Source organism: Lathyrus oleraceus, chromosome 6, assembly GCF_024323335.1.
Source record: "Lathyrus oleraceus cultivar Zhongwan6 chromosome 6, CAAS_Psat_ZW6_1.0, whole genome shotgun sequence".
Lineage (NCBI taxonomy): Eukaryota > Viridiplantae > Streptophyta > Magnoliopsida > Fabales > Fabaceae > Lathyrus > Lathyrus oleraceus.
In genome coordinates this window covers 299,597,938-299,612,071 of record NC_066584.1, presented here as the reverse complement: position 1 = coordinate 299,612,071, position 14,134 = coordinate 299,597,938, and the positions used below count along the sequence as shown (strand labels likewise).

Below are 14,134 nucleotides of genomic sequence, written 5' to 3'. Positions count from 1 at the left end.
ATAGAACAAAGTCGTGGGAATCATAACCTAAATTATAGGCTCATGACTCATTGTTTTTCATATATTCATAAAGAGTTACTCCCTCCGTTCCTTTATAAGTGTCACTTTTTAGAAAAAAAAATTATTTCTTTTTAAGTGTCATTTCAAAATTCAATGTAGAGTTAATTGTAGTATTGTCAAAATTACCCCTAATCATTTATTATATATAGAGAAAAAGATTAAATAAATTACTAAAAAGTTAAGGGTATTGTAGAAAAAAAACATAATCACCGTTTAAAAAATAACAACAATTATTAGTTTTCTTGATATATATAAAAAATCAAAAAAATTACATTTAAAAAAGAACGGAGGGATTATATATACCCAACCTAATAAGAGTTAGGTAAAAACATCTTTCTTTACCTATCAAAACCCTACTGACCTCTTGCTTAACAAATTGTAACAAGTGCATTATTATTGTATTCGCCACTACTAAAAAAAATGATAAATAAATATTTATTATTGATATTTTTTTAATTTTTAAACAAGTTTTTATTTTTAATTATTATTATTATTATTATTATTATTATATTTCCAATATTTAGATTAATATAATAACGTAAAATTAAAATTTAAATCTCATTCATGTCTTTGGGAGGCCTTTTTTTTGCCTTGCCTTGCCACACACGCACACGCACACGCACACGCACACAACACACACACACACACGCACACACGCACACACACACACACGCACGCACACACACACACACAACACACACGCACACGCACACGCACACGCACACGCACACGCACACGCACACGCACACGCACACGCACACGCACACGCGCACACACACACAACACACACACACACACACACACACACAGCACACACAACACACACACACACACAACACACACACACACACACATATATATATATCATTATTAAAAATTAAAATAAAATAAATCTTAAAAATATTTTTATCAAAAAGAAATTAAAGTCTATTAAATATTATACATTTATACATATATATATATATATATATATATATATATATATATATATATATATATATATCATTATTAAAAATTAAAATAAAATAAATCTTAAAAATATTTTTATCAAAAAGAAATTAAAGTCTATTAAATATTATACATTTAAATATTAAATAAAATTAATATATGTATATAAAAAATTAAAGTAATATTATTTATAAAAATACAAGATTAGGGATGGATATCGATTAAATATGATACATGTTTCGCCCCAAAAGTATCGATAAATTTGGAAATATCCACGAACATTTACAAATATTCATGAATACTATTATTTAAATATTTAAAATAAAAAATTATAATTAACTAAAATTGGTTATCCTCATTTTAATGAGATACAAATAAATTCAAATTTAACACATAATAATAATAATAATAATAATAATAATAATAATAATAAGTCATATTCATTTTATTCTTTCGCATAATTATAGTATGTTCAACATAATAATAACAATAATTATAATAATAATAATAATAATAATAATAAAATAACAATAAGTCACATTCATTTTATTCTTTCGCATAATATAATATGTTCAACATAATAATAATAATAATAATAATAATAATAATTTCATATTTAATGAAATAAAAATAATAATAATTTTAATTTCAACAAAATAATATTTAATATAATTTGATAATTATTAATGAATACAAATACCAACAACATAAATATACATAAAATCTATATGAAAATACTGGTTATTTTATTTTTAAATATTCAATAAGCCATCCAATTCTTTCGGTGATACCCTCAAAGATGTTTTTATTTTCATCCCTAGATGAGATTCAAATATGAATGTGACATTGATATCAGCATCCTCACCTCTAACCCGCATCAGATGCACCGGAGTTTCTCCATCCACATCAAAACCGTTTCAGAGTTATCATGCCTATTGTTTAAGTTAGGTTTATACACAAGTCACTTAAAATAGCTACACATAAAGAAATCCAAATTAAAAACATACTCTATCTATACCTGTAGATAGATAGATGAATAGACCTACACTTTTGTTGAAAAAGACATAGGCATTTACATGTACATCGTGGTTGGTTAGATGTATTATCAAAAGAGATCGGAGATTAGACTTAGTTTCTATACTTTGCTCATATAAACAGTCTCTTGTGTCAAATCTCATCAGTAAATTTTACCAAAACAGTTTTTGTTAAGTGTATTGGCAGCACCCAGTTTGAGACTTAGTTTTGACCAAAAGAAAACAAATAGCACTACCAACACCAACAACTCCGGTTCAAACTCCAAGACATGATGACTAAGCTTCTAATTCTTGACGGTTTGAAGCATCCTATCAACTCATCAGACTCTATATACCTATTACCTATCCTAAAGAACTTGTAATTAACTAAAGTAAAACTACACGAAATCACTGACCTAACAGCACATAAAGAGGAAAAAGCATCAAAAAGACCCCATCCCTGAAATCAAAACATTGCTATATACACGTTCACAATGATTCAGTCATTTTTCAAGAGGAAGAAACTGCACCTTACCTACCTAAGGTAAACAACACGTTACGTGAAAACATCCATATATTATTTTCATCATATAATTAACATTAATTTAAGATAGAAACATTTTATTACAGATTTCGCAGTGTCACGGAGCCATTTCAGTCTCATTCTTATGCTTCTACCAACAGTAGATGATGCTCCTGTGTAGATTAATCTTGCAGTCGCTAAATCTCAAATCACAACTTCTGCATAATCAACAAAAATCAAAATAAAAAAATCAATAACATATGTAATGTTAACATGCAAACATGAAATGAAATGATAGTTAACTTAACAAAACCTAAAATCAGTATATCTCACTGTAATTTTGCCAAAAAATTATAAGAATCAGTGTCGGCGAGTTTGAGCGAATCACTGTGTAGAGTGATTAATATTGAAAAAACACTGTGTTATGATTGCTTACTAACTAAGTTGCATTATTTGATGGTGGTGGTAGTTGTTGCTGTTGTTGAGGCCGTTTACGCTTCTTTTTCTCATAACTAATACCTCTAGCTTTAGATTGTGAATCCCTAACTTCACGAAGAAAAAGTCTAACAGCACGAGCACCAAAAGGGTTATCTTCAGGTTTTCCACCATTTTCTTCAAAAGCAGCTCTCAATCTTCCAATCAGTGCATCAAGGCTTCCCCAAGCTTGTCGAAGAGGACAAGGACAAGGTGCAGGTGGATTCGGATGACCAAAAAACGGACAAATCTGTGAATGAACCTTAGTTTTCCCAAACTGATCTAAATATCTTAGGAACTCAAGAACATGTGCTCCACTACAACGTGAGAGTGAAAGTGGTGGTCTATGGTTTCTTAGGTATTGTCCAAAAGTGTTCCAGTCTCTTCTTTTCTGATTCTCATAGCGACTTAGAGTGTTTGCTGGCTGTGGTGCTGAGGAGGAAGAAGATGAAGATGTGAAGTTTGTAATGTTTTTGTCTTCTGATGTTGTTGCTATGGTGGTGAAGTTGATGATGCTTTTTGTTTGTGTGTTGTTTGATGAGTTGAATTCTTCAAGTGAATTCATGACTAGTTAAGAGAATTAGATTGGATCTTGATCTTGATATTGAAATTGAAATTGATCTGAAAGGGTTTTTATTGAAGTAAGATTTGAAAGAGAGTAAGAGAGAGAGAGAAAGGGGTAAAAGAATAGTGAAGACTATTTTTGCTACAAGGCTATTGTAGCTACATGTTTGAATTCTTTTGGTTTTTTGATAACTCCTAGAATACTTGAAAGTGTAGTAAGAAGTAAGTAGTGAGTGATGTTAGGAGCTTTTTAGCAAAAATCCATTTTTAGGAATTGGCAGTGTTTTCTTTTTATATGGAAAATTTGTGTTGCTTTAAATTGACCTATCAAAGTGAGAAAGGAGCAGTGGTTTGGACTTTAGGGTTTTTTGTGGAAATGGAAATAGGTTTGAAAAAAATGACTGTGAGATATGATTGATGCAGACAGATAAAGTTAATGAATGAGTGGGGGTAATAAATTAAATGAGTTTTTTATATCATTTTTTATTGTTGCTGATTCTCTTTCTTTTGTTGATTGACAACACCTTTGAGGAAATGACTTATTTGCCCTTTCTTGTCTGACAGGAATATAATGGGATCATCAACCTTATATAGTTGCATATGAGTAGACAGTAGGGTTTTGTAAATTTATCATTATTAGATTTGTTACTTTTAAAACAAGTGCTAATCCCTAGATATGATATGTTTTTATTTTCAGATTATGATGATTTCAATCTTAATTATGAAAATCACTTTTATTATTAGTAAATTGTTACTGTTAGGAGTAATTTAAGAGATAGTACTACTTTGAACTTATCATGCTTATTAAGAATAATTTTGATTTTACTTAAAAAGATAACATAATTATTAATTTTTTTTAACTAAACTCTTATCTTTGTAATTAATACAGACATAATTTTGAAATTAAGATATTAAATAAGTTTATATTTATTAACACTTTTTAATGATTAAGGATAAAATATATTTTTTTTTTTACTTATAAATATGAATTATGGCAGGAAGGAGCATGGATTTATTAAATATATTTAACTTTAAATTTTTATTTATTTATAAAATTGTTAAATTTATTATTCTAATTCAGGTAAATAATATGTTTTAATTTGGTAATTATTTATGTGAAATTAAGTAAATGAAGATTTTATTTTAAAATTTAAAAGGTGTCTATTTTAAAAACTGAATAAAAACCGATATTATAGTTTTGAGTACATTTAGTACCTTTCTTTTTTGATAAAAACTTATAAAATTATAAAAATTATAATATCAAGATCCAAAATAATTTTTATTATTAAAGAAAAAAAGTTTAAAAACATTTGTATCTTTACATAATTAATTCTACCACAAAAGAAAAATAAATTATATATTCTTCAATAGTATTTTAAATAAATTGTGTGATATATTTCACAAAAATATTATATTAAAAGATATAAAGTAATGGAGGACTCTTAATATTTTAGTTAGTATTTTTTTTATAATTACTGGAAATCCAACTTGGTATTGAGTTCATAACATGACACATCATCTTAAGAAAAAGAATTTTGGGTTCATTTTTTATACCGTTTATTTGGAAGGAAATTGAATTTTAGTAAAACAAAATTAACACATCATATATTATGTTGTTGACTCAGTGGTTTGTCTTATAGCAGATTCAAAGAGTCTAAGTTATATTGACAAAAAAAGTGTAAGTTATAGAGATATTTTAGAGCTTCTAATAGGAGATAAAATATCTTAATTTCAGTAAATGAAGAACAATAAAGAAAGAATAGAGGGGACTAAACATTTCAATCTATTTTGAGGCTCTTAAATTAATTGAACCATTCAAATTTCAAATCAATTTTTAAACATTAGTCTTAATTAGTATTCTGAACTATTCATTTGAGAAATTTATAAAAATGGTAATAGATAGCAATTATATAATTCAATTTAATCATCTTCTAAATATAGTTTTATTTACTATTAAAATTTGAAGTTAACTGGGTGGTTGAAGTGATAAAGTTAAAGAGTAGTTAGATTGACAAGGAGGTTAAAGATTCTACCCAATCTACAACATAAAACTAATATATACTATATTAACAAAATTAAAATTTATCTCATTAAAAAAATTACATTACTTCATAGCAAAATCAGATATACAATATGGACATTTATAATACATTTGGAAATGAAAATTGTTATCTTGTCTAGTTCTGAGTTATTTATTTGTTTTCTGAAAAATCTTTAATAAAATAAAAATCTAACTCCAATTGTTATCTATGTAATTTCTGGCCATAAAAAAAGAACTAAGAAATTATACTGTATAAATCCACATAATAGCCTTTAAAAGAGAAATTGCTTCACCTTTTATGGTTGAGAGACAATGGTTAATTAAGTAAGTTCTGGCCATAAAAAAAGTACTAAGAAAGTCTGAAATATACATATCAATCAATCTTCATGTATACTCTTTGGCAAAACTTGCATTGCATATGAAATAATTAGAAGACCGTACTATCCAAAGAAAACAAAGCATAAAATTTTATTGGTGTAAAGTAAAATTCTGTGACCCACATTGATTTTTATTTTAGGAATATAGATTCTTATTAACAACGGGATATAGATTCTTATCCACTACCGCAACAAATTTCATATTCCGTTGCGGTAGTGGATATATTTTTTGGAACTTTTATACAATAGTTGGAAACTGTTCCGATATATGACAATGAGAACGACTCTTATTAACAACGGGTTAACGCCGTTCTCAAATAATTTTGAATTATCTTAATAAAATTTTAATTATGAGAGACCGTTCTTCTATGTACGGATAAAAAAAATTATTTGTGAGAATGTCACATGACTGGATCAAACCATGGGATCATACACATATCATTAAAATAAATTTTTTCGCTTCTTATATCATAAGTGTTAAACAAATCGCCGTTCCCAATTCTGAAATTTTTGGCGCTATACTTCCCTCCCAAAATCATCATACCGCTTCTGCTTCTTTTGTGAAATTCTGAAATTTTTCCGCTTCTTTTGTCAATGATTCTTCACCCATTCCCTAACCGTAACCTTTCTCATCTTCTTCTTCTCAAACCCTTCAACTTGCTTATACAAATTTAGGGTTTTAAGATTTATCAAGAGTTTTCCAAAACTAAGTACTTCACGAATTAGGTCAATCAAGGGTTTCACGAAATCGTCACAAACAAAGGTTTGAAGTAAGTCTCTCGACGGTGAAGAGGATTTTTTTTCATTTTCAAGTTGTGTATAATTCGTCGCCTCAGTAAGTGATTCCTTACAATCTCTCATTCATCTTCTCTCAGGTTTTTTTGTTTGGTTTTACTTAGATTTAATTATGATTATACTTTTATAATTTACTCGATTCGTCGTAGATAACGTTACCGGCATTGATCGGAGATCCGAAGTATCAACAGAAGTTCATACCCTACACATTGAAGCTACAACTCTTTTTGCCCAACTGGTATTATACCAAGTTTGTATTTACATCTATCTATGAAATTTGTTGGATTGGTTGCTTGATATTCATGAATTTGATGTAAACGTCTAGTTTCTGAAGTTGAAGCTGGAGGCGTTAGGATATCGGGAATCACAACTTCGACGAAGAAAGTTATGAATAAGAGGTGAAGTGACCCAACGGTTCACAAGAAATTCACTTGAGGATTCAGTTATAAAAATAAAGGTGAAGCTTCTTCTTATAATGATTTATGTGATTACCGTTTCACCAATAGCATCTTGTATAATACTCATATCTTCTAATATGTATTGAGTATGAGAATAAGTTAATACTTTCTAATAAATATCTTTGAAAATGTGTATGTGTTTATATTTACTTGTAAAGGCCATGTCAAATAGGGTAATAGATACTTTCCCCCACCATCACAAATGAGTAGACCCACCTATAAAGGATTAACAAGGCATAGGCACCAGCACATACACCAGAGCTGCAAATGCAATGTTCTGACTATTAAAAATTTCCATCTAAAAGTAGGATTTTTCACTTTCAGCACAAAAGACTAACTCAGTTCATAACAGGGGCCACCAATTGTTTTATATTACACATCCATTGTTTGCTTCCCTGTCTTGCTTATAATTTTTTATACATATATGATAGTCTCCTCATAAGCCTGATGGATAAGGAATGGAAAAAGGAAAACCCAGCGAGTAAAGAGTATTAGAATGGTCTTGATTTTTTTCTAGATTATGCATACACCAAAGGAAATCCCCGAGGGTAAGAGATTTTATGTCCTTGTGCGAATTGTTACAATACCAATTGGCTTACAAGGAATAAAGTACGAAATCATTTAATCACATTTGGATTTCAAAAAGGATATGATGTTTGGGTTTGACATGGTGAGAAGAAACTAAAACCCGGTGATCTTAATGATAATTATATGAATCATGAAGACGATCAAATCGACGATATTTATGGACTATTGCATGAAAGATTTAGATATGTTGTACAAGAAGAAAATGAAGTAAATGTAAGCCTCAATGAAGATGCAAAAAAGTTCTATAATCTAGTCGAAGAAGCCAAACAAGATTTGTATCCGGGTTGTAAAAACTTCTCTAAATTATCGTTCACCATCCGTCTTTATTTATTGAAATGTCTTTATGGTTGGAGCAACATATCATTCAATGCTCTCTTAGAGTTGTTGAGAGAAGCTATGCCTTCATTGAACATCCCTGATACGTTCAGCAAAACCAAAGGTATGATAAGGGACTTAGGGTTGGATTATAAGAAGATCGATGCTTGCTCTAATGATTGCATGATATATTGGAAAAATCATGAGAATGATACTTCTTGCCATGTTTGTGGTGCTCTACGATGGAATGAAGATGTAAAAGGAGATGATAAAGTTGAAAAAAGTCATAAGTCTCATAAAGTTCCTTTGAAAGTTTTGAGGCACTTTCCCTTGATTCCAAGACTTCAAAGACTGTTTATGTGTTCAAAGACTGCTAGCTCATTAAGGTGGCATGATGAAGAACGTTCGAAAGATGGGAAGTTGAGGCATCCTGCAGACGGAGAAGCATGGAAAGAATTTGATAAATGTCATTCTGAATTTACTGATGAGCCGCGTAATATAAGACTTGGGTTGGCCAGTGACGAATTTAATCCATTTAGAACCATGAATTTGTCTCATAGTACTTGGCCTGTGGTATTAATACCATATAACTTTCCACCTTGGTTGTGCATGAAGGCTGAGTATTCTATGTTGTCTTTATTAATCCCTGGACCATGTTCACATGGGAATAACATTGATGTGTACCTTCAACCATTGATAGAAGAATTGAAAATGTTATGGGATTTGGGTGTAGAAACATATGATGCACCACTAAATCAAACTTTCCAAATGCGGGCATCTCTCTTATGGACTATTAGTGACTTTCCTGGGTATGCTATGTTGAGTGGGTGGAGTACAAAAGGGAAACTAGCATGTCCTTGTTGTAATTATAACACTAATTCAATATATTTGAATAATAGTAAAAAAATGTGTTATATGGATCATCGTGTTTTTTTGCCCGAGGATCATAAATATAGGTCAAATGTTAGGAATTTCAATGGGAGCATAGAAGATAGGCCACCACCAGAGTTGTTAACTTGGGAACAAATCTCAAATAAACTAAAGGACGTCAACAATGATTTTGGAAGGTTGCAAAAGAAAAGTAATAATGGTCCATGGAAGAAAAAATCAATATTTTTTTAGTTACCATATTGGAAGCATAATACATTACGCCACAACCTTGATGTGATGCATATAGAGAAAAATATATTTGATAGTATAATTGGGACTTTATTGGATATCCCAGGAAAGACAAAAGATCATAAAAATGCACGTTTAGACTTGAAAGAGATGGGTATTAAAAAGAAACTTCACCCCAAAGAGGTAGATCAAGGAAAAAAGTCAGTGTTTGCAAAAGCATGCTTTTCCATGACTGCAAAGGAGAAAACTACTTTTTGTTATGTATTGAAAAATGCAAAAATACCAGATGGTTGTGCTTCAAACATTTCAAGGTGTGTTCAACTTACTGAAAAGAAAGTTAGCGGATACAAGAGCCATGATGCACATTTCATGTTGCATTACTTGCTTCAAGTGGCTGTGAGAAGTACAATGCCAAACCAGGTTGCACACCCATTAATTCATCTTTGTTCATTTTTTCGTTGTTTGTTTCAGAAGGTGATTGAGGTGGAAGATTTAGATATCTTGCAATCTGAGATTGTAGAGACACTTTTCCAATTCGAGACAATTTTCCCCCCGAGTTTCTTTGATATAATGGTTCATTTGTCAATACATTTAGTGAATGAGGTGAGAATGGGAGGACCTGTTTAATTTCGGTGGATGTATTTTCCCGAAAGGTATCTAGGAAAATTGAAGGGTTATGTTCGTAATAAAAGTCGCCCTGAAGGTTCTATTATTGAGGGTTATTTGGTTGAAGAATGCTTGACATTTTGCTCTAGGTATTTTCATAGTGGTGTTGAAACAAGGTTCACTAGAATAACAAGGAATAATGATATATGTGATCCTCCTGAACGTGAAAGTTCAAGCTCTTGTCTCAACGTTGGTCATCCTATTGGAAGAAAGAGAAAGGGTGAAGCAATTTCTTTGGATTGCAAATCAAGGAGTTTAGCCCATCGTTACATCTTATTCAATCATGAAGATGTCCAAAAATTTATACGGTAACTGAATATACTTGTAGGTTTCAATTGCATAAAAGAATTATTTTACATTAACTTTAATAGTGTAGTTTTAATTGTAGTGAGCATGAAAATAAAAATCCCAACAAGAGAAAGGGGTGGAGCAAAGCAAAGAGTCAAGGTTTAGATTTTGTTGAATGGTTTAAGAAGCGTGCATTGTTAAATGATGTATCTGAAAACCTTAGGAAGCTATCCAGAGGACCAAATGAAATTGCACGATGTTTTTCTGGTTATGTAATGAATGGATATAGGTTTCATACAAAACAACGTGATGCTAAACGTAAAACACAAAATAGTGGTGTGACACTGGCGGCAATAACTGGAAGTTTTTCAAGTACCAAAGATGAAAATCCAATAACACAGTCAATAACTTACTATGGATTAATTACAGAAATAATTGAGATAGACTATTATGGTAAGTTGAAGTTTGTGTTATTTAGATGTGACTGGTTTGAAGTTGAAGAGGAAAAATATGGGATGACTTGTGTTTACTTCAACAAGAGATGTTACGTGGATGATCCTTTTGTATTGGCTTCTCAAGTTCACCAGTGCTTCTACATTCAAGATCCTTCTGATGCAAATAAACACTATGTTATGAAATCTATTACGAGGGATTTTTTTAACATGAATGAACAATCAGATTCAAATCTCCATCAATCGTATGATTGTGATCTATCAGATCATGCAGTGAATCTAACTTCAAACGATGAAATTTGTGAAGTTGAATTTGTTTGGAATGACATTCCACCAACCACTGTTGATAATTTTGTACCTGTGTCAGATCTAATAGAATCTGATGACGATTCAAATTTATGACAATTTTTTATCTATGTTTTATGAATTTCATTTTAAAACAGTATATATATGTTGTGGATTTTATTTTTCACTTTCCTATTATTATAGTATTTAGGCACAAAGTTGAGACCACTAATTTCACAGACTATGTTATTAGGATTGAGTTTTTTTTTATTCTAACAATTCTGAAAAATGTATGCTAGAATCAATTTAATTTAGTTTGCTGATTGCTATATAATATACTCAGATGACATGCAAATCTAATACTCAACAAGCAACACATCATGTAACCTCTAGACTATTAATTTTATAAATAAATAAAAAATCATCCCTTCAGTTGTGGGTGCTAAGATCCAGCGTGATGGCATATTATATATGTTCATACTCAAAGTTAATATTCAGCCTTGATGTTAGGTTACTCGTAGATGTTTGGTCTTGTAAACTACTTGTTGTAAAGAAGGCGTATGTTAGGTTACTCATTGATGTACGACTTGAGCAATTTTTCCCTCTTGAACTAATTCTTAGAATTGAGCTGGGTCTAGTCAATTTTCAATCATAATAAAATAATGAAAAACATATTGTTTAATTGTTTCTGTTGCAGGATAATGACAAACAAGAATGATTTTGTGTTTGATTTCCAAGCTAAGTCTAGTACAGATTTAAGGCGGAAGATGAAAATCAAGGTTGAAAATGAAAAAGCTTTAAAAGACAGCCCAACAAATCAAGGAAGCATTCATATAAACACCAATGTTGAAAACATTCAAAAGCTAAACCATCAAAAGCAATCAAAAGTAGAAGTCTCTAAGAAAATGGTTAATCCATGCATGGTTTCTGTTCAGAACAATAATAAGAATCGGTTGGATGTAGAATCCTCCAAGAAAACTATCGAACCAAGAAAAGTGTCTGTACATAACAGTAACACTAGGAGCCAATCAAAAGTAGAAGTTGTCAAGCCGAGAAAAGTGTCTGTTCTGAATAATAATAAGAGACAACTTGAAGTAGAAGCCACAATGGAAAGTATTGAGCCAAAAAAAAGTGTTTGTTCTGAACAATAATACTACGAAGAAATTGAAGTCTACGGTGGATCATCGAATTAAAGGTTCGATTGAATCACAAGTCTCAAAGAACAACAATGAGCAAACCAAAGAGGTAATATTTAGTAATTTCTAATTCAATCCTAAAAATAAAAATGGGGACAAAACCACTTATAGTAATTTATTATTTTATTAAATGGATTTTTAATTATTATTTGTTAATATCTAATTCATTAAAAATCACTTATAGTAATTTATTATTTTATTAAATGGATTTTTAATTACTATTTGTTAATATCAAATTCATTATTCTTTTACATTCATATTCTGCAAAGCCTCAACAATACAATGAACAAGTCTCAAGAAGCATTTGAGAAGAAAAAAAGTATTCCAAAGTGTATATCCATGCCACTTACTAAATGTCTAGATAAAAATAAAGAACAAAATGGAGTTGAGGAATTTGACGATTATGATATAGAAGAAAATGAAATGGAAGAATATATGGATAATGGTAGAAACCATGATAGTGAGGAAGTTGAGGGAACATGTGCAAATAAAGCTGAAGGTAATAACTTAGGTGCTTTATCCTCAGGACTAATAAGAAAACTAGGAAAGACTTTATGTCGGAAAATTCATGCACGAGAATTCAAAGATAGACAAGAGATCACCTTGAATGAAGAAGGACAACCAATTGGGCCAGATGAAAAAACAGTGTTTGAACTCAGTAGTTTTTTAGGGACAATAGGAAGAAGTTCAGATTTATGTCCTCTCACTTTCACTAGTTGGATTGCTTTGGTTAAGTTTTGGGAGCAACACAATATAGATCCTGTGTGGGATTATGTCAATGTAATTAATTTTTTTATTTGATTTTGTGTTTGTTAGCATACTTTAATGTATACATTTATATAAATATATATTTTTGCAGGAAAAATACAATGTTCCAAAGGAAGGAAGGAAGGCTGATTTATCCTCCATGGTATTTTGATTAATTAATCATGTCTTAATCTTTTAATTAATCTAAGAGTAAGCTTTTTTATTTCTTAAAGTTGTGATATTTTGATTGTTCTGTCTTGTTCTTTGTATTTCATTCACTACTACTATATTATGTATATGCTAGATAAAGCTTCAAGACTTGATTGAAAATCATGGACAACCTTCTTCAGAAGCTTTTGAAAGTGTATTTGGCAAACAAAAACCTGGAAGAATGCGTTGCCATGGAAGAACCACAACACCGAGTCTCTTGAAAAGAAATGAAGAAATTGCCAAACTAAAAAAAGAGCATGCGGATGAGGTTAGACAATTTAACGATAAGATACAAGAAATTGAGGAGAAACATCTTCAAGATAAGGAAGAAATGGAAAGAAAAATGCAACTGCTTCTTAAGACCATTTTGAATCAAAACACCTCAGAGTTGAATATAGAGGCTCTCACAGCTCTGATATCAGCTCCTGCAGCCGATGCTAACAGTGTCTTACGTTCTTCTGCATCAACACATGCTCCAACTAATGATAAAGTAATTAAGATTGAATTGTCTTATGCTTTACATTATAGTTTTAGAGCTTTATAATAATCTTATTTTCATTTTATTACTTTTATTTTGCAGATCATGAATGATAATATCAATGAAGATTTTCAGTCATTTGATGATGAAGAGACGTAGATATGGAGATGTAGATGTAGATGTTTAAGTTTACTTTTATAGGTTAAAGATGTTATTTTCATTATGAACAATGATTGACAATATGAAATGTATATTGAAGATGTTTTGTTGATTATATATTTTAAATTGAAAGATCATTTTAAAATTTGTATATGAATATTGCTATGTATAAAAAATTATGAATAATTATCAGGTTTATAAAACAAAATGGTTTCACATTAAAAAAAAATCATTTGTTACAACGGTTATAAAGTATTGTCGTAGTATAAAATCGTTGCAATAGCTTTTGAAGAAGAAATTTAGATATGGATCTACTAGAACGGTTTCAAATGAACAACAGCTACGAACCGTTGTTATATCAAATGAAACAGCCGTTCC

The 14,134-nt window shown here is 30.3% G+C and overlaps 2 protein-coding genes across 3 annotated transcripts; one reads left to right on the top strand and one right to left on the bottom strand.

Annotated features, from left to right (window-relative positions):
* Positions 1–2,462: 2,462 nt before the first annotated feature.
* Positions 2,463–3,917, bottom strand: LOC127097318 (protein LIGHT-DEPENDENT SHORT HYPOCOTYLS 4). 2 transcript variants are annotated; one of them, XM_051035817.1, is made up of 2 exons: positions 2,985–3,917; positions 2,463–2,762 (listed from the first exon to the last, which is right to left on the bottom strand). In XM_051035817.1, coding segments are annotated over exons 1-2 (600 nt in total). In that variant the 5' UTR covers positions 3,584–3,917; the 3' UTR covers positions 2,463–2,761. The 2 variants fall into 2 exon arrangements, with proteins under 2 accessions (XP_050891774.1, XP_050891773.1); XM_051035816.1 differs by having other exon boundaries at positions 2,981–3,909.
* Positions 3,918–7,964: 4,047 nt separating this feature from the next.
* On the top strand, positions 7,965–9,902 carry LOC127095304 (uncharacterized). Its single transcript, XM_051034013.1, has 3 exons — positions 7,965–9,237; positions 9,382–9,695; positions 9,747–9,902. Exons 1-3 carry the CDS (start codon positions 7,965–7,967, stop codon positions 9,900–9,902), a joined length of 1,743 nt encoding a protein of 580 aa, XP_050889970.1.
* The last annotated feature ends 4,232 nt before the right edge of the window (positions 9,903–14,134 follow it).